The 27,689-nt window shown below is 35.1% G+C and overlaps 2 protein-coding genes across 2 annotated transcripts; one reads left to right on the top strand and one right to left on the bottom strand.

Annotated features, from left to right (window-relative positions):
- Nucleotides 1–500: 500 nt before the first annotated feature.
- LOC127871714 (replication stress response regulator SDE2-like) lies at nucleotides 501–24,122 on the bottom strand. The gene is made up of 7 exons (XM_052414857.1): nucleotides 23,958–24,122; nucleotides 14,744–14,858; nucleotides 13,652–13,763; nucleotides 11,921–12,090; nucleotides 9,840–9,966; nucleotides 5,008–5,272; nucleotides 501–2,660 (listed from the first exon to the last, which is right to left on the bottom strand). Exons 1-7 carry the CDS (start codon nucleotides 24,060–24,062, stop codon nucleotides 2,424–2,426), a joined length of 1,131 nt encoding a protein of 376 aa, XP_052270817.1. The 5' UTR covers nucleotides 24,063–24,122; the 3' UTR covers nucleotides 501–2,423.
- LOC127871710 (disintegrin and metalloproteinase domain-containing protein 10-like) lies at nucleotides 24,113–27,689 on the top strand. The gene has a single exon (XM_052414849.1). The coding sequence runs from the start codon at nucleotides 24,361–24,363 to the stop codon at nucleotides 26,758–26,760; it is 2,400 nt and encodes a 799-aa protein (XP_052270809.1). The 5' UTR covers nucleotides 24,113–24,360; the 3' UTR covers nucleotides 26,761–27,689.

Raw genomic sequence — 27,689 nt, 5'->3', positions numbered from 1 at the left:
TTGGACGGTCTCTTTAACACTCCTCTTTCTTATTTCATTTACAAATTTTAGTATTTTTATATTTTATTTTACGTTTATTTTATTGTTGCGCCGCAATAACTTAATTTTGTTTTAATTCGTAATTTTACTGCTTATGCAAGTTTAAAGTTTAAAACCTAAGATATGGACTGTAATTCATTGTAGGTAATGGTTTTGTCAACACTTTAACACAGGCATTAGTTGCTACCCCCCCCACACCGTCTGCTACTCCCCCCCTCCCAAAACCATCTAAATTGTCCATTAGTACTAAATATAAAGTTGGTCAATAATTTTAAAATCATTTGTAAATATTATTACAAAAAATCAACTTATTTTTTTGTTTTGATATTTTGTACTACAAATGGACAATTTACAGGGTTTTGGGAGAGGGGTAGCAGCTGGGGTGCGGGGTGGGGTAGCAACTAATGCTGAGGGCCTGTGCACTTTAATACATAAACCGAAAAATGCTAACACAGTTCAGCACCTTTTTAAATACCTTTTTATCATTTATTTCATTTTACTTCAACAATTGTTATTCAGTTAACTTCTCCTCAATGCAAATACTCTTTCATATAATTTACATACCAGCAAAAAGTTTACACACAGAGAAGGATAATTAATACATAATGCGGTATATCCATATTTTTATGTTGAAAGCAATCCATCTTACGAAATAGCTAATAATATCAAACAGTTTAAAATCTTTCTGTGTCAGAACACAACAAACAGTCAATAGTAAATGATGCACATAAGAACACATAAATGAGAGGGTCATGATGCCACTAAAGTGCTCATGTGAGTTCATGGTAAACCAATCTATAAGACTTGACCCGGTATGCTAGTGTTTGAACGGGCACTACATGGCCTTCATACTGTCAAGACATTATCTTGACCATGGTTCATCATAATTGAGTCATACATGTTGATTCTATAGTGGCAATATATTTGACCTGGTGACATAGTTCTAGCAGGGAGAGGCATTTGACAAAGTTTCATCAAGAATAAATCATAAATGTAGCTTCTAGAGTGGTTACATGTTTTTTGTAAGATTTGACCTAATGTCCTAGTGTTTGGACAAATATGCGTAAGTTTAGAACTTGGCATAGATATTGTAAAGATAAACATTCTCAATATGTTTAATCAAGTCATAAAGGTTGATTCTAGCGTGGTAACATTGTTTTTTCTTATACTTGAAAGTGACATAATTTTTGGACATCTGTGAGCAGTGACCCAGATTGAGTATTGGTCATAATTTGTGGAGATAAGTCAGTTTCATTAAGATTGAGCTATACATGTGGTTATTAGAGTGTTAACAAGGGTTTCCTAAAATCTGACCCCATGAATTACCTTTTTGACACACATGACCAAAATTTGAAATTTGGTCTTGATATTGTCAAGGTAAACGTTCTGACCAAGTTTTATTAAGACTGAATGAAAAATGTGGCCTCTAGAGTGGCAACAACAGAAAGGCGAAGGTTGACAACGCACAAGACTGATCACATAAGCTCTAAAAATCACATGCTAAAATATTAAAGTCTCTATTAACGCTCAAAATCAACGAAAATTTCGTTAAGTATTTCGTAAAATAAAGTTAACACCTTAACAATCAGTGTTCCTTATAGCAGTAGCCAAAATGTCAACGCTAGATGTGGTATGATTACTTAGATTTTTGTAGATACAAAATGCTTGTTTTTATTTATTTGTGGCCACAATTAATTCCCGCGAATATATCTGTTCATACGACACACGGACACCATTTTAGTGTTCATGTGTCGTATGAATAGATATTCAAATCAATAATAAATACGAGCATTTTGTATCTACAAACATCTATTTTACCAGACCACATCTGACGTTGAAATTTCGGCAATTGCCATAAGGAACACTGATTTTTAATTGGTTAAGTTTATTTTACGAACAATTGTACGAAATGTTCGTTGGTTTTTTAATAGTAATGTTACTTTAAAACAATGAAAACATTTATTAAATCCTCACATTTTATACAAATAAAACAAACATGACTGTGTATTTTGGAGAGCATGAACAACTTCAATTTATAGTAATGTAACATAATACATTCACCATAGTATTTACAGCATCCATTTTTTATTTTTTTTTATTTACAGGAACATGTGGGATGTACTTAGAAGATATACTTAGAAAATATAATTCTCTAAAAATTGCAAACAACTTTTATACAATGTTTCATGTTAAGTACCAGTAAGCAGAACTGTAAAAGTTGAGGAAAATGAAATGTGTGTAAATATCTTTCAATTGTCTTTTTTCTGTCTGCACAAATGAAAAAAGGCCAGCCCATATCATATCTTCATCTCTTTTTCATTTATTCATTGTCAGTCACTCAACTAGTTTCATACATTCATCACAAAAATGCTTAAATGTCAGTTTTAACAATTCTTATTGTTCTTATTCTTCGCAGTTTTCGATGCCTTTGCAAACAAAGCTGGATCAATCTGGTCGCGAGAGAGACCCTTAACAGAGAACAGCCTGTGTGCCCGCTCCTCAAGGGTCCCTCCACACTTAAGCCCCCTCTCCATCAGTTCCTGTTTCAGCCATTCCAGGCCATTCCTCTGCAGGTGTTCAGCACTACAAGCTAACTCCAGGGTTACTATTTCAGTTGGTTTCTAAAATATAGTAACACAAACTTTAAACTAAACAAGAGCTTGTCACAGTAGTGCCAAATCCCCGCCGAAATGTGTTTGCTTGTATGACATTTGTTTTAGAGAGCAGAATAATATTTGTAAAAACAAATAAAGGGAGATAATTCATTATGCTCCAGACAAAAATTTACTTTGAAATTAAATAAAGGGATATCATTCAAACACTAAGGTAGATAGAGTTATGGTTCTTAGTCACTGCACTTCTCCTACTTGCCATCTGTTCAAGTTTCAAGTAAATTCCTTCAGTAGATTTAGAGTTATGCTCCGGACAAAAATTTACTTTAAAATTATATAAAAGGGGAGATAATTCAAAAACTAAGGTAGATAGTTATGGTTCTTGGTCACTGCACTTCTCCTAGTTGCAATATGTTTATATTTCAAGTTTCAAGTAAATCCCTTTAGTAGATTTAGAGTTATGCTCCGGACAAAATTTACTTTAGTTATATAAAAGGGGAGATAATTAAAAAACTAAGGTAGATAGAGTTATGGTTCTTAGTCACTGCACTTTTCCTACTTGCCATCTGTTTATATTTCAAGTTTCAAGTAAATCCCTTCAGTAGATTTAGAGTTATGCTCTGGACAAAAATTTACTTTAAAATTATATAGGAGAGATAATTTAAAAACTAAGGTAGAAAGAGTTGTGGTTCTTGGTCACTGCACTTCTCCTAGTTGCCATCTGTTTATATTTCAAGTTTCAAGTAAATCCTTTCAGTAGATTTAGATGTATGCTCCGGACAAAAATTTACTTTAAAATTATATAAAAGGGGAGATAATTCAAACACTAAGGTAGATAGAGTTGTGGTTCTTGGTCACTGCACTTCTCCTAGTTGCCATCTGTTTATATTTCAAGTTTCAAGTAAATCCCTTTAGTATATTAAGAGTTATGCTCCGGACAAAAATTTACTTTAAAGTTCTATAAAAGGGGAGATAATTCAAAAACTAAGGTAGATAGAGTTATGGTTCTTGGTCACTGCACTTCTCCTAGTTGCCATCATTTGTATTCTAAGTTTAAAGTAAATCCATTGAATAGATTTGGAGTTCGGCGGGGATAACAAGCCAGTTGGTTGAATTGATATCCTCCCCCAAATAAATTTTGTTTATGGAAGGGTGCGAATTCCTTGATAAACGGTGTATGCATAAAAAAACAAGAGCTGTGTTTGTGAAACACAATGTCCCCTACTGCGCTGCTTTGAAGCCATATATTTTACCTTGAAGGATGACCTTGACCTTTCACCACTCAAAATGTGCAGCTCCATGAGATACACATGCATGCCAAATATCAAGTTGCTATCATCAATATTGCAAAAGTTATGACCAAGGTTGAAGTTTTGGGACAGACACACACATACAATGACAGACAGACAAGCCAAAAACAATATACCCCCGATAAATCAATCCAGGGGCATAAAAATTGAAGTGTTGGGTAATTGTTTTTATGTATTGCAATTCTCCTCATTGATATCTATACACCTATGAAGTTTCAAGTTGAAAGCTTGCATGATATCTGAGATATAGCCCTGAAAAGTTATATCAAATAAAACAACAACAAAGGGCAATAACTCTTAGTAAAGAAAATGTGGGGTTATGGTTCTTGTGCATGGCACTTCTTCTCATTAATATCTATACACCTATGAAGTTTCATATTGATATCTTATATAGTTTCTGAGATAAAGCTAATTTTTGTGACAGACTGACGGACGGACTGACAGACAGATGGAAGCCAATCCTATAACACTCTGCGTTTCGGAGGGGGCAAAACAAACAATTATTTCTTCATGAATGCTTTGAGCTTTTATGAGTAAATACATAGAGAAGTGACCAGGAGGATCAATGGCTGGGAGTTGGATCATTGCAACTATGAGACAATCAAAGCCAGTTTAAAATTTTTGTATTTCCATGATGAATTTTGCATGTTCTAAATAACACATCGAGACAGATTAATTAACACAGAAGTGATGAATATCTTGCAGAGGCCTCATGTTCTGATGTCGTTTCAAGATGAACAACTTGTTAGTGGAAATTTGGGAACAAAGTTACAAATTGTTAACATAATATGTAAAAATAGCTCGTGCACATCTTCACATGACAAAGAACGATCACTGCAAGTTTAATACGGCGAGCTATTCCTACACTTTGTTGGACAATAAAAAACAACAAACAAATTAATTCCTACAGGTAGTTAACTTACAATTCTATTAACAGTTAATACAGTTTACCAGTAACAATACATGACGTCATAGGGCTTTTTTACAACAACATTAATATCAAGCCATTAGTCACAAATGTTGTGATACAAAATTACCAAACCTACCTGTACTCCAGTACATTCCTCTGAAATGAACATTTTACTCTTGTTCTCTTGAACATCTGTTTTCTCAGCACAAGGTTCCTCCTGGTCTTCCCTCCCCAATTCTGTTTTGCCATCATTTGAATTATCCCCTGCCTGATTACTGTCAGAATTACGTGCCCCTGATGAATCTTCACTGTTTGGTCCACCAGTTGCCTCCCCTTTTGAATCTTCAGACTGGTCATCTTCTCCACTGTCCAGGTCACTGATGTCAACATTGATACCCAACCTGCAATTGTGTTCAGCATTCAGGAAGCACTGTCATTCCAGATGAATTATGCGGGAAATTACTGGCAAAATGTTACTTATAAACAAGAGCAAGCAATATTGTCCCCTACCAGTGAAACTCCACCATTGTCAGTACAATTTTTTATATATTTTATTTGTTGCAATAACAACCAGAATTCTTGACGTAGGAACAAAATGAAATGACGTGCATAATCTCCATATTGCCATCTATCCATATTTGAAGTTTCATGAAAAAATATGAAGAACTTTTAAAGTTATCGCAGGATCCAGAAAACCACCATTTTCAGCAGTATTTCTAGTCTATTTGTTGCCATAGCAACCAGAATTTTTGACGTAGGAACAAAATGAAATGATACGCATAATGTCCATATTGCCATTTATCCATGTTTAAAGTTTCATGAAAAAATATTAAGAATTTTTAAAGTTATCGCAAGATCCAGAAAAAAACACCATTTTCAGCAGTATTTCTAGTCTATTTGTTGCCATAGCAACCAGAATTTTTGACGTAGGAACAAAATGAAAACACATGCATAATCTCCATATTGCCATCTATCCAAGTTTCAAGTTTCATGAAAAAATATGAAGAACTTTTAAAGGTATCGCCAGATCCAGAAAAGTGTGATGGACAAACAGACAGACGGAGCGTAAACCACAAGTCCCCTCCAGTTTCACTGGTAGGGGACAAAAACAAACAAATACAGTAACTGGTCTCCGTCTCTCACATGTTCAAAATAATTAATCTACTGCAACAAATATTAAACATCTTTGGATCTAGAGCTACAAATACCAGAATGACATTGCATGTTGTAATATGTAGCAAGTTGTAACAAGACTATTGCCAAGCAATTAAAGTCCCCTACCGGCTCCACCATTGTCAGAAATTCCACCATTGTCAGAATATTTTTTTATTTGTTGCCATAGCAACCAGAATTTTTGACGTAGGAACAAAATGAAATGACATGCATAATGTCCATATTGCGTCTATCCATATTTCAAGTTTCATAAAAAAATATTAAGAACTTTTAAAGTTATCGCAGGATCCAAAAAAAAACACCATTTTCAGCAGTATTTCTAGTCTATTTGTTGCCATAGCAACCAGAATTTTTGACGTAGGAACAAAATAAAATGACGTGCATAATGTCCATATTGCCATTTATCCATATTTCAAGTTTCATGAAAAAATATTAAGAATTTTAAAAGTTATCGCAGTATCCAGAAAAAAACACCATTTTCAGCAGTATTTCTAGTCTATTTGTTGCCATAGCAACCAGAATTTTTGACGTAGGAACAAAATGAAATGACGTGCATAATGTCCATATTGCCATCTATCCATATTTCAAGTTTCATGAAAAAATATTTAGAACTTTGTAAGTTATCGCAGGATCCAGGAAAAAACACCATTTTCAGCAGTATTTCTAGTCTATTTGTTGCCATAGCAACCAGAATTTTTGACGTAGGAACAAAATGAAATGACGTGCATGATGTCCATATTGCCATCTATCCATGTTTCAAGTTTGATGAAAAAATATTAAGAACTTTTAAAGTTATCGCAAGATCCAGAAAAAAACACCATTTTCAGCAGTATTTCTAGTCTATTTGTTGCCATAGCAACCAGAATTTTTGACGTAGGAACAAAATGAAATGACATGCATAATCTCCATATTGCCATCTATCCAAGTTTCAAGTTTCATGAAAAAATATGAAGAACTTTTAAAGGTATCGCCAGATCCAGAAAAGTGTGATGGACAAACAGACAGACGGAGCGTAAACCACAAGTCCCCTCCGGTTTCACTGGTAGGGGACAAAAACAAACAAATACAGTAACTGGTCTCCGTCTCTCACATGTTCAAAATAATTAATCTACTGCAACAAATATTAAACATCTTTGGATCTAGAGCTACAAATACCAGAATGACATTGCATGTTGTAATATGTAGCAAGTTGTAACAAGACTATTGCCAAGCAATTAAAGTCCCCTACCGGCTCCACCATTGTCAGAAATTCCACCATTGTCAGAATATTTTTTTATTTGTTGCCATAGCAACCAGAATTTTTGACGTAGGAACAAAATGAAATGACGTGCATAATGTCCATATTGCGTCTATCCATATTTCAAGTTTCATGAAAAAATATTAAGAATTTTTAAAGTTATCGCAGTATCCAGAAAAACACACCATTTTCAGCAGTATTTCTAGTCTATTTGTTGCCATAGCAACCAGAATTTTTGACGTAGGAACAAAATGAAATGACATGCATAATGTCCATATTGCGTCTATCCATATTTCAAGTTTCATAAAAAAATATTAAGAACTTTTAAAGTTATCGCAGGATCCAAAAAAAAACACCATTTTCAGCAGTATTTCTAGTCTATTTGTTGCCATAGCAACCAGAATTTTTGACGTAGGAACAAAATAAAATGACGTGCATAATGTCCATATTGCCATTTATCCATGTTTCAAGTTTCATGAAAAAATATTAAGAATTTTTAAAGTTATCGCAGTATCCAGAAAAACACACCATTTTCAGCAGTATTTCTAGTCTATTTGTTGCCATAGCAACCAGAATTTTTGACGTAGGAACAAAATGAAATGACGTGCATAATGTCCATATTGCCATCTATCCATATTTCAAGTTTCATGAAAAAATATTTAGAACTTTTAAAGTTATCGCAGGATCCAGGAAAAAACACCATTTTCAGCAGTATTTCTAGTCTATTTGTTGCCATAGCAACCAAAATTTTTGACGTAGGAACAAAATGAAATGACGTGCATGATGTCCATATTGCCATCTATCCATGTTTCAAGTTTGATGAAAAAATATTAAGAACTTTTAAAGTTATCGCAGGATCCAGAAAAAAACACCATTTTCAGCAGTATTTCTAGTCTATTTGTTGCCATAGCAACCATAATTTTTTATGTAGGAACAAAATGAAATGACGTGCATTATGTCCATATTGCCATCTATCCATATTTCAAGTTTCATGAAAAAAAAATAAGAACTTTCAAAGTTATCGCAGGATCCAGAAAAAAACACCATTTTCAGCAGTATTTCTAGTCTATTTGTTGCCATAGCAACCAGAATTTTTGACGTAGGAACAAAAATAAATGACGTGCATAATGTCCATATTGCCATCTATCCATATTTCAAGTTTCAGGAAAAAATATTAAGAACTTTGAAAGTTATTGCAGGATCCAGAAAAAAACACCATTTTCAGCAGTATTTCTAGTCTATTTGTTGCCATAGCAACCAGAATTTTTGACGTAGGAACAAAATGGAATGACGTGCATAATGTCCATATTGCCATCTATCCATATTTCAAGTTTCAGGAAAAAATATTATGAACTTTTAAAGTTATTGCAGGTGCCAGAAAATAACACCATTTTCAGCAGTATTTCTAGTCTATTTGTTGCCATAGCAACCAGAATTGTTGACGTAGAAACAAAATGAAATGACGTGCATAATGTCCATATTTCCATCTATCTATGTTTCAAGTTTGATGAAAAAATATTACGAACTTTAAAAGTTATCGCAGGATCCAGAAAAAAACACCATTTTCAGCAGTATTTCTAGTCTATTTGTTGCCATAGCAACCAGAATTTTTGACGTAGGAACAAAATGAAATGACGTGCATAATGTCCATATTGCCATCTATCCATATTTCAAATTTTACTGAAAAAATATTTAGAACTTTTAAAGCTATCGCAGGATCCAGAAAAAAACACCATTTTCAGCAGTATTTCTAGTCTATTTGTTGCCATAGCAACCAGAATTTTTGACGTAGGAACAAAAATAAATGACGTGCATAATGTCCATATTGCCATCTATCCATATTTCAAGTTTCATGAAAAAATATTAAGAACTTTGAAAGTTATTGCAGGATCCAGAAAAAAACACCATTTTCAGCAGTATTTCTAGTCTATTTGTTGCCATAGCAACCAGAATTTTTGACGTAGGAACAAAATGGAATGACGTGCATAATGTCCATATTGCCATCTATCCATATTTCAAGTTTCAGGAAAAAATATTAAGAACTTTTAAAGTTATTGCAGGTGCCAGAAAATAACACCATTTTCAGCAGTATTTCTAGTCTATTTGTTGCCATAGCAACCAGAATTTTTGACGTAGGAACAAAATGAAATGACGTGCATAATGTCCATATTGCCATCTATCTATGTTTCAAGTTTGATGAAAAAATATTACGAACTTTAAAAGTTATCGCAGGATCCAGAAAAAAACACCATTTTCAGCAGTATTTCTAGTCTATTTGTTGCCATAGCAACCAGAATTTTTGACGTAGGAACAAAATGAAATGACGTGCATAATGTCCATATTGCCATCTATCCATATTTCAAATTTTAATGAAAAAATATTTAGAACTTTTAAAGCTATCGCAGGATCCAGAAAAGTGTGACTGACTGACGGACGGACGGACGGATACAAAACCATAAGTCCCCTCCAGTGAAACCGGAAGGGGACTAATAATCATATTATAAAAAACTTCAAATGCAATACTTAATAACAAATAGGCAAAGAAACCTTTCTACTACCATTCTACATCTTTCTTCTTTTTGCTGGGCCCTGCGTCCAGACTGCTGTTTTTCCGTTTGGTTCCCAGCTCTGTCTCTAAGGTGACAGTGCATGAAGTCCCTGGCTTAGGAACCAGCTTTTTTAAACCTACAGTGATGTTAAGGATATTTGCTCAGATATTTAAAGCAATTTCTAGGCTAAATGTGTTTACAGTATAAATGTTTGTTGGTAGTCATTTTTCCTTTTTCACAACTTCAGGTCCCAAAATAATTAATTTTGGTTTGAAAATATTTTTTTGTATTTTAAAGAAACCCCCCCCCCCCCCTTCGGCCAAAAATGATCAGTTTACAAACATAAACATAATTCAATAGTCATTTTCTTTCTTGTTAAAATTAAATATTATTAAATATCCCCCCTTCAGGGCACGCTCTGTCGTTCCTCATTTGAGCCATTTGCAAAAATATTGAGAATTTGGCTCAAGAAAAATCTGATTTGCGAAAATGCTAAAATCTCGTAAAATTTCATTGAAAACATCCACCATTTAAATCCAGACTGGTTTTCTATATTTTTCTCTTTGTTTCAACGAAAATGTTTGCAATTTGAACTATAAACAAAAACCAGTCTGCACCAGAACATGAGATATCACTTCACCTTATTGTTATTGAAGCCCACATGGTAGCTGGACAATCAAAATTGAGTTCGCTAACACATAATATTGGGTCATTCATGCCCAGACAATGCTCTTGTGTTGTTTTTTATCAACTGTTGCAATTTTCTTATTTCATAGTAATTAGCCACATTACTTTCAACAAACAAAGGGCTTCAATTTCATACAAGAATATTAATGAAACCGAGGGATGATCCACACTGAGACGCTTTGTTGATGTATGAGTAACTGATGTACTGGCATTGAATTATATGACAATTTGTGCAGGTCAAGCCCATGATGCTTTAAGTTTTTTTTAATTAGATCATAATTGTCCAAGTTCACACAAAGAAACAAATTATCATGCATTTGTCAATATTACCCTTGCAAATCACTGATGAAGAATGACCAGACACTAGAAGCAAATTTTCAAATTTATTAGCAAGATACCACAATAAATTGCTTTCCGATCAATGTTCCTGAAACATCGCAAATAAAAAATCCATTTAAAAATTACATATAAATAATAAATTGGAAATAACTTCCTGAAAATCATTTCTTTCAGAACAACCTGATAGCAATGAACATGTCCATTCCATAGAGTTGCTGCATATTAAGTTTCATCAAATTCAGATAATTATTGTCATTGGTATCGAGCAAACGAGCAAAACAAACAAGAGCTGTCACCATAGGATGACTTATGCCCCCTATAAACGCTTGATAGAAGTTATGAGCTTTTTTCGAAACCTAAACGCAGATTTCGAAATCTAAACGCGGACCCTTAGTTCAAGGTCAAGGTCACAGGGGTCAAAATATGTGTGTGCATGGAAAGGCCTTGTCCGTATATACACATTCATACCAAATATGAAGGTTATATCTCAAGGGACATAGAAGTTATGAGCATTTTTCAAAACCTAAATGCAGATTTCGAAACCTAAACACGGACCCTAACTTCAAGGTCAAGGTCACAGGGGTCAAAATTGTTGTGCGTATGGAAAGGCCTTGTCCATATACACATGCATACCAAATATGAAGGTTATATCTCAAGGGACATAGAAGTTATTAGCCTTTTTTAAAACCTAAATGCAGATTTCAAAACCTAAACGTGGACCCTAACTTCAAGGTCAAGGTCACAGGGGTTAACATTTTTGTGCGTATGGAAAGGCCTTGTCCATATACACATGCATACCAAATATGAAGGTTATATCTCAAGGGACATAAAAGTTATGAGCATTTTTCGAAACCTAAACGCAAAGTGTGATGGAAAGACGGACAGACAGACGAACAGACAGGCAGACGGACAGTCCGATCACTATATGCCCCCTTTTCTTCGAAAAGGGGCATAAAAATAGGATGGACAAAATCATTGCTAATTCAATTGTAAACCAATCAAGGTATTTAATTTCATAAAACAATTAAAACCCGAACCCCCTAAATCTCTACATTGCCACCCACCAGTCTGTAAGGCATCGTCAAGGTTCTCCGCCAGCTGCGAGCGCTGCTGCTCGTACGTGGGGTCCTCAAACTTGTGGTTCGGCAGGGCCCGTCGTCGTGCCAACCTCTCCTGGCGCTTCTCCTCCTTCTCTCGTTCTCGGTCTGCCTGCTTGGCCAGCCAGTCCTTCAAGCTGCTCAAAATTTTGACAACAGTTTGTGATAGGATAATTAACACACTTTTTTTTCAGGAATGATACCTTTAAATTTCACTTGTAAACAATAATAAACAAAAAGGAGTGGGCAGAGATAATAGGTCCAGCGGTTTTCCTAGCCATTTTTGGAAAAAGGAGTCTGGTCAAATTGGGATTTTATAAATCGATGACATGGCAATTTTGGGAAGTTTTAATCAACATAATGGCCCAAATTGGGATTTTTTATCAACAAATATTGACACATCAGGCCATTTCCTAGCCATTTTTGGAAAAAAATCAATTGGCGCTAAGTCGAGTCCACTGATTTGCAAAAAAACTAATTTAATATAACTCTTTATAATAATTCAAATTAGGAGAACAAAATCATATGAATTATAATTATATACTTTGTTAGATGTTTATTAAATAAAATTGAGATATAATAATGATTAGACACTTCTTTATTTATTTATTTTTAATTTTGGTTTGGGATCGGGTCTGTTTTAAGGCCTTTTTAAAATAGAAAGAAAACCCTTGAGGTCACAAATGTATAATAATTCACCAGCAATTTTGTGCCTAATAAACAATGGTGATGATAGTATTTTTAACTTTGTTATTTCACAAGATGGTAATATATCAACAGAAATGCAAGTTAAGAGTAGTTTTAAAATATTAACTTAATTGCCATATTATTTATACAGGGCTTTAATTAATGTTTGAAAACTGCAAATTTGACTTCTGTGACTTTAATTTTGATTAATCTTTCAGAGTTTCTTATATTATTGTGATGTTTTAAAAATAGAATAGAAGTCCTGTGCATTTTACATTTGACGAAGAGCAATAAATTTCAAGTTTGTTTACCATCAGTCCTTTTTGAAGTTTAATAGGGGTGTATGGGTAAATATATGGCTGCTTCGAATTTAAGTCCTGACTATCACGATAAGTATATTGATGTTTTCAAATTGCTGTGACTTCTTTCTAAAATGTGTATTATTTAAAAAAAAAAACAGATTGGAGTAAACATTTGAGTTCATCGCTTGATATCTTCTATATAACAATATTCATTTATTGTTGATGAAGAAGAGTACATTGAAATCTTGCATTTTAATTGTAAACAAGAGATGTGCTTGTCAGAAACACAATGTCCCCTACTGCGCTGCTTTGAAGCCATATATTTGATCTTGAAGGATGACCTTAACCTTTCACCACTCAAAATGTGCAGCGCCATGAGATACACGTGTATGCCAAATATGAAGTTGCTATCTTCAATATTGCAAAAGTTATGGCAATGTTAAAGTTTGACACAAACAAACAAACCAACAGACAGCGCAAAAACAATATGTCCCCCACTATAGTGGTGGGGGACATAAAAAGTCCATACATGAATGCTTTATTGAACTATTCATCAATATTTGTTTGTTCAAAGTTCCGTATTTAATACCGTCAATATTACCTACAATTTTCATTTTTAAAACAAAAATCTGTCCATAAAGAAGAAAGAAGTAAGCTTATTTTAATTCCATTACATGAAGGCTATGAATTTTATATGTTAAAATCTTACTCTTTTTCGTTGTTCACATCCCTCATTCTACGTCCACTGAGATCCCTGCAAGCCTCGTGATTGGTCGTCTTCTCAATCTGGGCACCAATAGCACGTAACATGGAACCAAAACCTGTCAGCAAGGAAATAATGTGGAAAATGGGCAAACAGAGACCAAATCATTTCTTTGTAATTGACATGAGTTATTTCAAGTGGTATTTATTAAGATAAAAACTTCAGGGTTTTTTATCTGATTTTGCAGAAAGGGCCTGGCCTTTTTTGAAGGGAAGAAATCGTGCAAAAGTCGGATTTGGGGGAAAAATAAGGAAAGTCTTAAAAAATCTATTGACAATTAAACATATTTTAATGTTTTTAAAACAAATTCAAGGCAACAGATATTTAAATTATGCAATATTTTCTATTTTCTACACTGGATCAGGTTAACTAATAAAATTAAAGGTTTAATAAAAAAATAAATAAAAACAAGAAACCGTCGTAGACAGGTGATGCTCCCCAAAGTTTTTTTTTGTCACAATATTGCACTATATATTCAGATAAAAGGAAACGTCTTGAGGGGCATAACTTTGGACAATATAATAGGATGGATGGTTTAGCAACTTCAAAATTTAAAAGGGCCATAACTCTCTAAATAAATCATCTAACCAGAACCCACAAATAACATGCGCATCTCCTCAAGGTAGTTAAGCTTCCCATAAAGCTTCATTGAATTCCAGTCAGTAGTTGGGGAGAAATAGCCTGCACAAGAATTGCACTATATGTACAGTTTATAGAAAATTTCAAAGGGCCATAACTCTGTGAAAAATCATCTGACCATAACCCACAAATAACATGCGCATCTCCTCAAGGTAGTTAAGCTTCCCATAAAGCTTCATTGAATTCCAGTCAGTAGTTGTGGAGAAATAGCTCGGACAAGAATTGCAGTATATGTACAGTTTATAGAAAATTTCAAAGGGCCATAACTCTGTAAAAAATCATCCGACCATAACCGGCTGATAATATGCACATCTCCTGTTGGTAGTGAAGCTTCTCATAAAGTTTCTTTTAAATGAAAATTATTATAAACCTACAAACTTTAAAGTTCAAACAACTGACCTCCCTTTCCGCCTGGTATTCTGAAGCATGTCTGATAGACAACATTTTCTCTGACTGGCTCATCATCAGCAACAATTGCACCATTGCATGTTAAGAAACAGTCTGCTAAACCAATCTAAAATCAAGGTAAAAATACTAATTATGTATTAATGGGACCTATAGATGGTTACACAGGCCTTTTCTGAAACTTTTAGGGGAAAAATACCTCCTTCAGTTGGGATATTGACATCAACAACCCACAATTTTCAAAACTATAAAACATTCTTATTGCATAATAATGTGTTACAGGCCCAGTTGGTACTCCAGCTTCTCCCCACAACACAAGACCGCACAAAAAAATTGAAAATATTTCAGCCATAACTACATAGTGACGCTATTGGTAAGGATCCAGTACAGTACTCAGTGACTGTACACCAATCTTTTGCACATCGTGATTTGTGATGAGGCCTAGGTCAATAACAATTTTCAAATATTTACAATGTTCCAAATTACAACATAACAAGAGATGTGTTCATCAGAAACACAATGCCCCCTATTGCGCTGCTTTGAAAAAAATATAAAAAATTACCTTTGACCTTGAACAATGATCTTGACCTTGAACTTCCACCACTCAAAATGTGCAGCTTCATGAGAACGCCGCTTTGAATTTTTTTATATATTTTTTTTTGACCTTTGACCTTGAAGGATGACCTTGACCTTGAACTTCCACAAACTCACAATGTGCAGCTTCATGAGAACACCGCTTTGAATTAAAAAAAAAAAAATTGACCTTTGACCTTGAAGGATGACCTTGACCTTGATCTTCCACCACTCACAATGTGCAGCTTCATGAGAACACCGCTTTGAAATTTTTTATATTTTTTTACCTTTGACCTTGAAGGGTGACCTTCAGTGTTTTTTTATGGCAATTTCGGGGCCGATATTCGGCCCCATTCCCCTAAAAAAACAGTATATATTTTCCCCCCATTTTGTAGAAAAAATCCCCTCCAAAAGTAAAAAAAAAAAAAAAATGTTTTTTTTTTTTTTAAAATAACTGTCTTATGATAAATGTACAGGGCTCAACATAAATGGTTGTCCTATTGCCCCTGGCAAGTAAAAGTTGGGTCTGGGCAAGTTATTTTATAATCTAGTTGTCCGTCCGGAAAAGTGCAAAAAAGAACAAAGAGCATTTAATTTAGACTTTAATTGCTGTAATCATTTTGTTAAAAGTTCAAAAATAAATAAGGTTTTGTGGTGTATCGTTTTGGTTTATTAAACAATATGAGGTTTACAGTTGATGTGATATTTCATGTTTGGGCAAGTTGCTTTACATTCAGTGCAAGTAGATTTTGGAAGTACTGGCCTGGTAGGGCAAGTTGGTTTTTTTGGTTAATGTTGAGCCCTGATATATCTCAAATTTATTTCATAAACAACAAATAAAGTATATAACTATAACTATAATTAATATGATTTTGAATTATTATAAAGAGTTATATTAAGTTAGTTTTTCCCAAATCAGTTAATTTCACATGAATTGCATTTTTTTCCCAAAATGGCCAGGGAAAGACCTGATGTATCTATATTGTGTCAATATTCGTTGATAAAAACAATCCAATTTGGTCCATTTTATTGATAAAAAATGCTCACATTTTCCATTTTATCGATTTAAAAAATCCCAATTAGACTCAAAATGGCTAGGAAAACTAAGACTGTGCATGAAGGCTGAACTGACTGAAACTAATGTTGAAAAAATCATTGATATATATTTAAGAAAAAGGACAAAGACATTCAGCTGTGAATATTACATTCATGCATACATGTGCATTCATATAATAAATATCATTACATATAAAAGAGTAAATTTTTTATTTTCCCCTTTTCCTAAAAAACGACGCGTTTTTCCCCTTTGGACGGGCCCCGCCACCATTTCCCTATAGGTGAAAAAAAACACACTGACCTTGACCTTGAAGGATGACCTTGATCTTGAACTTCCACCACTCACAATGTGCAGCTTCATAAAACGCCGCTTTGAAATTTTTTTAAATTTTTTTTACCTTTAACCTTTAAAGATGACCTTGACCTTGATGGATGACCTTGACGTTGAACTTCCACCACTCACAATGTGCAGCTTCATGAGAACGCCGCATTAATGACCTTGACCTTGAACTTCCACCACTCAAAATGTGCAGCTTAACAAGATACACATGCATGCCAAATATCAAGTTGCTATCTTCAATATTGAAAAAGTTATGGCCAATGTTAAAGTTTTTGGACAGACAGATGCCATATATTTGACATTTGACCTTGAAGGATGACCTTGACCTTTCACCACTCAAAATGTGCAGCTCCGTGAGATGCACATGCATGCCCAATATCAAGTTTCTATCTTCAATAATGAAAAAGTTATGGCCAACGTTTTTTTCGGACGGACGGACAGACTGACACACATACTGACATACTGACTGACTGAGTCACTGACAGACAGTTCAACTGCTATATGACACCCTACCGGGAGCATAAAAATGTAAATAATAGTAAATTTTATGTGTTTTTGAAGTTTATTCATGGCTTTCCTTATTTTGTTACGAACAATGTCTGTTTAGGGATGCGCATTAATCAGCTGGGGAAAACTGCGGTTGTTTTTATGAAAGGGGGGAATATGGACTCACAGAGCCGTCACAGAAAATGTATCTAAGGATCTGAAAGACTATACAACAATCGTGAATGTGATGAACAATGAAGGCACAAACATCTGGAGCAAACTGGATTAAGTTGTGCATTTCAGATTATACAGAAAATTAAAGACTATTTAAAGTGAATAAAAACAATGTTTGAAATCTTTTTTCGGTATGTATTTACTCTTCAAAAAGGATTTAATTCAATTAAAAAGATTCTGGTCAGAAAATACAGATTTTTTTACCTGTCCTGCAGGAAGAGCTTTTCAGAAGTATACTTGTTTAAAGATTAAGCTTTCAATACGAGTGGAATTTTTTGTCCTCTGGTCTTTAAAAACTCTTTCTTTGTTAAATATGTGCTTTAATGGAATAAACCAAAGATCTATCAAAAAAAACAAATATAAGCGTTATCGGGTTTCACAAAAATTCGCCTGGCGACAAGATTTCAGTCACATGAGAAATGGCTCACGTCATCTTATCCTGATAATCTTATCTTCACATGTGCAGGCATGTGGTGTCAGGCATACCAGTAAATGCTCTTAATCCACAAAGGGACATGGCCTCCCTTGGAGAATGCGTTTGCGCCTCTATCACAGATCGGCAGATGTGTATTTAAAATGTTTATTGTTTTGCTAATATTATTTATTGGTAATAAGTGAAGGAAAAATCAATATATTTGTTTTCTGTTTTATAGTTCAATCTAAAATTTGCCCTTAATAAAGAACATTTAATAAAGGAATATATCAGTTGAGGAAATATAGAGAACATCATTGCAATGGCAGATACGAACTTTTCAATAAAAAAAATATACCACAGCCTGAAATCTTTCAAGGTTTCTCCACTGAATATCTTCTGAACAACTACAGTTTAAATCGCTTAATTTATTATCGGCTATAGATTTTTATATAACCTTTATTATTAACACAAGAAATGTTAATTTAGAAAAAGTACAGTTGAGGGCAAAGGCAGATATGTATTTTTCAATATAAAAATCTGCTTCGGCCTGAAATGTTACAAAGATTAGCTTTTGAACACCTCAGAGACTATTTATGTTAAAATCTAAAAGTTTTCGTAACCGTGTACACTTTTATACAACCTTTAACAAGAAACCGTCGGAGACGGGTGATGCTCCCCAAAGTTTTTTTTGTCACAATATTGCACTATATATTCAGATAAAAGGAAACGTCTTGAGGGCACAGTAGTTGGGACAATAATTTTTTTATAGAAAATTTCAAAGGGCCATAACTCTGTGAAAAATCTTCAGACCAGAACCCGCTGATAATATGCACATCTCCTCTTGGTAGTGAAGCTTCCCATAAAGTTTCATTGAATTCCGGTCATTAGTTGCTGAGAAATAGCCCTGACAAAAATTGCACTACATGTATATGTACAGTTAATGGAAAATTTCAAAAGGCCATAACTCTGTGAAAAATCATCCAACCAGAACCTGCTGATAATATGTACATCTCCTCTTGGTAGTGAAGCTTCCCATAAAGTTTCATTGAATTCCGGTCACTAGTTCAGTAGTTGCTGAGAAATAGCCCGGACAAAAATTGTGCACGGACAGATGGACACACGGACGGACGGACAGACGAAGCGGCGACTTTATGCTCCCCCCAAAATAAACTTTGGGGGAGAATAAAAAGATATATCAATCAGAAATACTTATAAAGAAACAATACAGATTTAGACAAAGTTGGATATGTACTTTCCAATAAGAAAACATGCATTGCCAGAAATTGTACAAAAATTCGCCTATGAATATAAATCAAAAGGCTTTCGTAGCCGTGTTCATTTTTATATTACCTTTAAAATGATACCTAACTCCAATGTACCCAGGGCCCTCTCTCCGCCAGTGGAAGCCACCCACATCCCTCATGAGGGGGAATTTTTGCGCCGATTACCTTTTATGGGGGATTTTTTTACTTAGTCTCTCTTAGTTTTATAATTAAGTATATTTGACACTTATATTAGACTATCAGTAATGATGTATTATAAAGTGAATGTCAATATAATAAAGAGGTGAAACGTCTGTTGTTCCAGCAGTATTTCTCTCCTATTTTACACACATACAGAGGCAGACGCGTATCCCCACGCCGCATGTTCGACCGAGGGGCGCCCCAGGGTTGGTAATGGGGCCATGCAAACTTGAGATTGACTGTCATAAGAGAAGTTTAGTATAAATTAGAAGTGAATCGGTGTAGAAATGAAGAAATTATAGTAAAAGGCAATTTTGGGTGGGCGTGGCACCCCAGGGTTGGTAATGGGGCCATACATAGTTAAGATTGACCGTATTGTCATAAGAGAGATTAAGTATCAATTTGAAGTAAATCGGTGTAGAAATGAAGAAATTATAGTAAAAGGCAATTTTGGGTGGGCGTGGCCTATGTGGGCGGGGCGCCCCAGGGTTGGTTATGGGGCCATGCATAGTTGAGATTGACCGGATTGTCATAAAAGAGGTTCAGTATCAATTTGAAGTGAATCGGTGTATAAATGAAGAAATTAAAGTAAAAGTCAATTTTGGGTGGGCGTGGCCTATGTGGGCGGGGCGCCCCAGGGTTGGTAATGGGGCCATGCATAGTTGAGATTAACCGTATTGTCATAAGAGAGGTTCAGTAACAATTTGAAGTGAATCGGTGTAGAAATGAAGAAATTATAATAAAAGGCAATTTTGGGTGGGCATGGCCTATGTGGGCAGGGCGCCCCAGGGTCGGTTATGGGGCCATGCATAGCTGAGATTGACTGTATTGTCATAAGAGAGGTTCAGTATCAATTTGAAGTGAATCGGTGTAGAAATGAAGAAATTATAGTAAAAGGCAATTTTGGGTGGGTGTGGCCTATGTGGGCGGGGCGCCCCAGGGTTGGTTATGGGGCCATGCATAGTTGAGATTGACCGTATTGTCATAAGAGAGGTTCAGTATTAATTTGAAGACAATCGGTGTAGAAATGAAGAAATTATAGTAAAATAACCTAAAAAAATGAGTAAAAATCTCTGACCCAGCCCCACCCCAACCCCCAGGGATCAGATCAAAATTCCAAATAGTTCACCGTCGCACATATGCTCATAGCTACCATGTGTGTAAGTTTTAAGGTTCTAGTGCTAATAGTGTAAAAGGAGCAGGTGGCCAGGACGGACGGACGGACAGATCCCCACTTTTTCTCCGAAAAGCGTGGGGATAACTTGTCAGCCAATATGTTTCTTTAAATATGAACTATTGGATAAGAACATGACTGTATTGAGTAGTGTGAATAAAATAAAATACTGATGAAAAATAAAGATATTACTTTATTAATAAAACAAACGAAAACTATTTTCGACAATCACATGTAACAATGTAGTACATACTTCTTCAAAGATAAATTTCTTAAATTTCTTTGTCAGCTATGTACTCAAGAATTGACTTCCCTACCATATTCATTCTTAGTGATGAACTGTTGGATAAGGCTATTTCTCTCTTTCGTTCTGAAAATTAAAACTTTCCATTTTTCTGAGAACGAGAGTGAGTAATAGACTTATCCAACAGTTCATCATTAATATGAGCAGGTCAACAGCAGATTACTAACACTGATAATGTTTTCAATTGTTTTTTGCTTCATGCTGGACCTTAAACCTTTTTTCCTAAGCTTTTTTCGGTATGAGTTAGCATTGTGTGACATTTCATTACCGGTATTCGGAAACGGTGTAGATGTATAAATCAGGCAGGTGCGTGAAACGTTATATTTCCCGTCTAAAGCTGTATCGATGAGACTAGAAAACACTAACAATATATGTTCAGGGTTACGGGTTTTTCGTTTGTTTTTTCCAGGGGGAATTTTTTCCACAAAATAGGGGAAAAAGTATACTTTTTTCATGGGGGAACCCGCCGATATTCGGGCCGGCAGTAAAAAGTGCAAATCCAGGGCCCTGGTACCGGTATTTATAGAGAAACAATACAGTTATAGGCAAAGGCAGATAACTTGGCCAGAAATCTCTCAAAGTATTGTTAATTATCACCTGCGAAAATGTTTAAGTTGAAAGCACATAGTTTAGACTAAAGATTTTAATACCTAAATACTGATTTCCAAAAAGAAATAAATAAGTTTAAGGGGAATAGTTTATTGAAAGGTGTACTTGTAAAAAAGTAACTTGGCCTTAAATACTATTATTACATATCAGGTTTTTTTTCTCACTTTTTGGGAAGATAGCCCATGGTTTTGGAATTGGGAATTTTATAGGCATTTTCATGAAATTGGGAAAATTAATTCATTAGCCTTTTTTTCCACACGAAAAGTCCACTAATTAAGGAAATACTAAATTTGATATAACACTTTATAATCATTAAAATTAAAAGTACAAAATCATAAAATACTTTGTTAGATGTAATTGAATTATCCAAATCCATTGTTTTATTTTTAAATCACTTTTAATGTATCAACACTACTACAAATATGGGAACTTTTTAATGTTTCACATGTTTTCAATTCTATTTTATGTAGAAATGCAATTTTGTCTATTGGAATAAAACGGGCTAACAGCCTGACACGCTGCCATAGCGATTGATATCGCAATATATAACAGAGGGAGATCAGCCAATGCCCAATTGATGTTTTGTGATCCAGATCATCTTGTATTTGGGGTGAGAATTTCAGATACTTTCTATTGGTAAGAATGGATGTTCACAATATTTGTGTATTTATGCATCTTTGAATAAACTATATCTATCTCTGTTAACTGCCAACCGCTCTTTCGAGTATTACAGGCAGATACGGACACTGTCGAGTCCGTTTCCTGGGAAGAACCCTTGGTGTCTATAGAGGAGATAATGAGAAAGCTCCCCAAGTAGGGAGCGAACCCACGAACTACCGATCGCTAGGCGGACACCTCATCCACAACACTACCGCGACCTCAAGTAAGAACTCAGTTTAAGTGACAGGCTTTTTCCGCCCTATGCTACGGGTCCGAAATTCGGCCCCATTCCCAATGCAAATCTGGTTGTTTTTTCCCAATTGAAAAAAAGTTACCAATTCCAAAAAAAAATAAAATATAATATAATTTTTTTTTAACCTTAAAATATATAAGTTAACCTTATCCAGTGTAGAAAATAGAAAGTATTGCATAATTAAATTATCTGATGCCTTGAATTTGTTTTAAAAACTGTAAAATATGTTAATGATTATTTAAGACTTTCCTTATTTTCCTCAAAATCTGGCACTTCGCCTGATTTTTTTCACCTCAAAAAAGGCCAGGCCTTTTCCCCAAATTCAGATTAAAAAAAACCTGCACTTATGTTCATAATATTTTGTCAAATTTTAATAATAAGTTATCAAAATAGTCATTATTTACCAGTTAACGCCTTCTTTGAAATATTAGAAACACTGTTAACATGTGATAATTTATCCCATTTGAGCCGATTTTGCGATTAATTTTTTCCCCAAATGGGGGTTTTCACGACGCGAAATTCCCAAAATTCCAGTGTGGCGTTTTCCCAAAATGGAGCGGAAAAAGCCTGAGTGAGCAGATTGTAAACTCTTCAACTAGTGCTGCAACAATATACCGGTATATATCGCAATCCGCATATTGTATTTCGATACGATTTTCGTCATACCGGTACGAAAATTTTACAAACATGCATCTACATTTGGTTCAGAAAAGCCATCCAAAATAATGATATCAAGGTAAACAAAACAAAGCGGTATTTTGTAAAAATAAATTGTTACGTAAAAATGGCATTCTAAAAAGTCTATTATACAGAGTATCGTTGTTACATGGGAGCATTCATTCTATGCTTTTAAACGAATAATCGTTGAATTAATTACGCACAACTAAATGTTTCGTTCGATTCTGAAATGAGCATTATTAAATTTGTTATCCGAATTTCGGAAACACGCTTCCGAAATGTAATGCTAACGCGACAATAAAAAAGTGCTTTATTCTTTTTCTCAATAAAAAGCGCACGAAAATTATACAGACATGTAGAACGTCGCGTGCAAAGTGTGGGTGTATTTGTGTTGTATAAAACGGGAACATCACATCAGGCGATTTACGCGTGTTCAGTGGGGAAAAAAATGCTCAATTGGAAGTTATTTCATCACATCTTTAAATAGTAACAAATGCCAAAATGTATTCGATATTTAAGACAATTGGTGAATGTTTGTGTTTTGTGTTATTCTAGAGCATTTTTATATTAAACATTAACCAGAATTTGCTTTAAAACTGTAATATACGGGATGATCGGGTAATTGGCAAGTTATAATTTTGGTAAAAGTAAGCAATATATTGCATTATATTGCAATACAGGTTTTTGAACTGACAATATATCGCAATACGCTTTTTGGCGTATTGCTGCATCACTATCTTCAACAATAGACATGTCAAAAGACAGTGTATTTAACATCAATAGTGTCATATCGCGCGACCCCACCGTCGAATAAAAGCCAGGAATGGTATCTCCGACGTCCTCATCCCGATCCAGATTGATTTCGCTATTATTAATACACTACAGTGTACTCGCGAAATTATATTGCATTGAAAACGAAAAAAAAACACTGTCAAAATATAAATGTTGCGGTAGAAAACGTACCTGTTGTTGTGTTATAAAATGTTTTAATTCAAGCACATTCTTAAATTCATTATGATTAACACACAATGTGTGCCGAGAACAAATGTTGTAAACAAACGTCGACATTTTGTTTCTGTTTTGAAAGTCAAGCGTTTCCAGATCCCGATTGTACGACTGGTTTCAGTCGGTGTTTGGGTAAAATAGCTCCCACAAGATCATATCCACAAAATGAAGAAATGGAAAAAATAATTAGAATTATACAAGATCTAGTACGAAATGAAAACTGATTTGATGTTTATTTTCTGTTTTTAATAATCATGTTCGATTCTTGAAAGATTCGGTTTTTAAAACCAAAGTTTCATGCGCGGGAAAGTTTTAAAAAAATCGTCAGAACCTGTATTGGTAGCCAATTTTGAAGTAAAAGATGCCAGATAATTGTTTCTATCTGAACGTTTTCTATCTGAACGTTCTTATATGTGTATTAGCGACTTACACACACACACATTCATCTAGCCACTTACATATGGATGGTTTCCGACCTGAAGATTTTTTGAAATTTTACCAGAATATTTCTGTCGATGTTGAACTTTACAGAAAGGCGAGTGTTTTTGGCATAATAACATTTACAGTAAACCATGGACAAAAGTTTGCGTTGAAGTTTACTCATGGATATGTGCTGCACGACGATATCGAGGTAGATGTGGATGGTAGCTCGGTGAATATTGTTAATGCATGGAATAATGAAGTACACATGTATAGAGCCGTTTGTACAGAGCCTTCCAAATGCTCTGCCGTGGTAAGGCTGTTTGAGGGCAATATTGACATAACCATACAAACTAAACATAATTCATTCGTGGTTGAACCAAGGTCAAGATACTTTATCGAAAGGTCACCTCCACAACCAAAAAACGTTTCTTCTTCCCGTATGACATTTGACTCAATATTTTACAGTTCTAATGACGTAAGCCTTAAATTGAATCATTCGGTTGCAACGTTTCCGCCGAATTCCTCTTTTCTGTACGATTTACACGCAACTGGATCTCTGCCAATTTCTAAGCGTCGTATGAAAAGAAGTTCATTCAAAACAGAATGCCTATTGCATATTATCGCTGATCATACATTTTATTTACAAACCGGTAAAACCAGTGTTACAAAGACAATTGCAGAAATTGTTTATATGACTGAACAAGCCGATCTTATTTTCCGAAGTACAGACTTTGACGGCGATGGGATGGGCGACACAGTTGGGGTTTCGATAAAGAAAATCACTGTGTATCAAAATGAAACTTACCACATGGCAAAAACGGAGGATGTTACACGTTATCTTGAGACATTTTCGGAGTATAACTTTGATAATTTTTGCTTAGCATCGGTATTCACTAGCAGGGATTTTGACGGCGGTGTAGTTGGTTTAGCCTGGATGGCAAGCTCCAACTTACATGGATCACCGGGGGGAATTTGTCAGCGGCCGATTTTCTACAAAGGGAAAAGAATATGGACTAACACTAACCTTGTAACGAATGTTAACGCAGGAAGGATACTACCGTCTTTCTTGACTGCTTTAACATTTGCACACGAAATCGGGCATAATTTTGGCAGCCCGCATGACGATTCGCAAAACCCATCTTGCGTTCCAAACAGCGCTTACGGAAACTACTTGATGTATCCTTACACTTCAGATGCCAATAAGCCGAACAATTTCGTATTTTCACCATGTAGCATCAGCTACATCTACCCCGTATTGGAAACGAAAGGAACGTGTCTTACAGACAGGGCAGCGTCGATTTGTGGGAACGGCGAAATTGAGGCAGGGGAGGAATGTGACTGTGGATCTTCAGAGATGTGCCACCTACTGGATCACTGCTGCACACCCAGCGACGCGAAAGGAGCAGATCGACCATGTACCATTAAAAGGTCGACCGGGAACCAGTGCTCACCGCTTGCGTCTGTGTGTTGTTCATCAAGTTGCCGGTATCGTTCCACCGGTGAAATGTACGTTTGCCAGGATTCGACTGAATGCACGTTGCCCGCAATATGTACAACAAACTCGTCAAATTGCCCGTCTGAGAAGCATGTAAGTAACGGAACGTTATGTGACAATGGAAGAAAAGCATGCCTGGATGGGAAATGCATGGGAAGCGTTTGTACCGCAACTGGTTATGCGTCATGTGTGTGCAGTGGTGACCTTTCTTGCTTTGAGTGCTGTTTGGATGCTGATATGCACTGTAAACCTGCTCAGAAAGACTCGGGCGAATATATTTACCGTTCTAAGGGAATTTCTTGTAATGACCGAAATGGATTTTGTGACAAGAACGGCGAATGTGTTTCACTTGATCCAGAAAGCACAATCAAAAGGCTGTATGACATGTTTAGCAGGGACGAAGCTGAAAAGGTGAAAGAATGGTTTTCGTCGCATTGGTATTACATTCTGATTGGAATGGCTACACTAGCGGGATTATGTCTGCTTTTTGTCAAGACTTGTCGAAGAAATCGAGACGTACAGACGAACGCATATTTGCTTGGAAGATTTGCAGGAATCCAACGGGAGGCGGAGTTGCAGAAAGCATATTTGGAGCGACGACGCGCTTCTATACAGGCCGAATACCAACGTAAAATTGAAAACATTGGGGTGAACACGCTGTCCATGGGTGTTCCAAAAGCCCTGGCGAGATTGATGGTATTTTTTCCAACTGTTGAACCCCGAGTGCTTCTGAAGACGCTGGAAATGAGTGCAAACGAAGAAACGGCGGTTAAAAGTCTTCTTATAAGAAAATATCCTTTCAGGCGATTGTGTAAACCCCTTTCAAATAAAAAAAGGAAATGATGTCGACACTACGAGACCTCTAGCCGAATCAGTGTCCATGGTAGTAACGCTGACGGATTTGTAAAAAATGGTCATCGTGTGATAGATTTTTAATGATGTACTGCTTTACTGGAAGTGGAAAATTCAATTTCTCGGTGTTTAACGTATCTTGAAGCTAACTTGATATTACTTACCGTTATTTAGTACACGAATTTCAAGGGTAAATTACTAACGAAAATTAAATGTCAACCTTTATAGCAAGATATAAAACCACATAGTGCATTAATAATTTTAATTTATTTCATGTATAAAGGATTTTGCATGAAAAATAAAATAAAAACTGACCCCATAAACACACAACCAAAATGAGAATTCAGACTCGATGTCGTATTTGTCAAAATGTGTTAAGTTACCGTGAGGTGACTTGCGATTATGTCTAAGAAGTTAAAGTTTAAATGCAAAGTAAAGTTGATTAATATGAGAAAGTTTGGTTAACAAAACAGATGTTGAAAAATTGAGAAATGAAAATTTTACGTGAGTCAGACCAGTGCAATATAAATGCAATATATATTATTTACGTGTGATTCTTGTTATGTACTTTATAACAAACAAATGAATTAACATCATAAAATAATCCATGTTTTCATCATGATACTAACATTTAATTATTTTAATTCAATACTCCTCAAGATATCAACACATGTACATATGTGTTTAATCAAAAGTATGTTTTTTATAAAGTAATGCAATCTTTTGTGGTCTCATGAGCGGACAGTGAAGCTCCTGACCAGACTGCGCAGGCTTGTCTGGAGCTACTCTGACCTCAAATAACACAAGATCCATTTTCGCATGACGCGGCTCGTATATGCATATCCGTATTCAATGTTAAATAATTATTTAAATGTTATTGTTGTTCGTTTTTGTTGCTGTTTAATAAATATTATCGGAAA

This window comes from Dreissena polymorpha, chromosome 3 (genome assembly GCF_020536995.1).
Source record: "Dreissena polymorpha isolate Duluth1 chromosome 3, UMN_Dpol_1.0, whole genome shotgun sequence".
Taxonomy (NCBI): domain Eukaryota; kingdom Metazoa; phylum Mollusca; class Bivalvia; order Myida; family Dreissenidae; genus Dreissena; species Dreissena polymorpha.
This window is presented reverse-complemented; position numbering and strand designations above follow the sequence as displayed.

What these genes read in the sequence shown, in the direction of transcription:
- LOC127871714 (XM_052414857.1), bottom strand. Translation starts at nt 24,062, where the DNA reads ATGTCGACGTTTGTTTACAACATTTGTTCTCGGCACACATTGTGTGTT. An exon ending in GATGTGAACAACGAAAAAGA is followed by an intron (nt 12,091 to 13,651) that starts GTAAGATTTTAA and finishes AATTTTGAGCAG; the next exon opens with CTTGAAGGACTGGCTGGCCA. An exon ending in TGACGATGCCTTACAGACTG is followed by an intron (nt 9,967 to 11,920) that starts GTGGGTGGCAAT and finishes ACATCACTGTAG; the next exon opens with GTTTAAAAAAGCTGGTTCCT.
- LOC127871710 (XM_052414849.1), top strand. Translation starts at nt 24,361, where the DNA reads ATGCCAGATAATTGTTTCTATCTGAACGTTTTCTATCTGAACGTTCTT.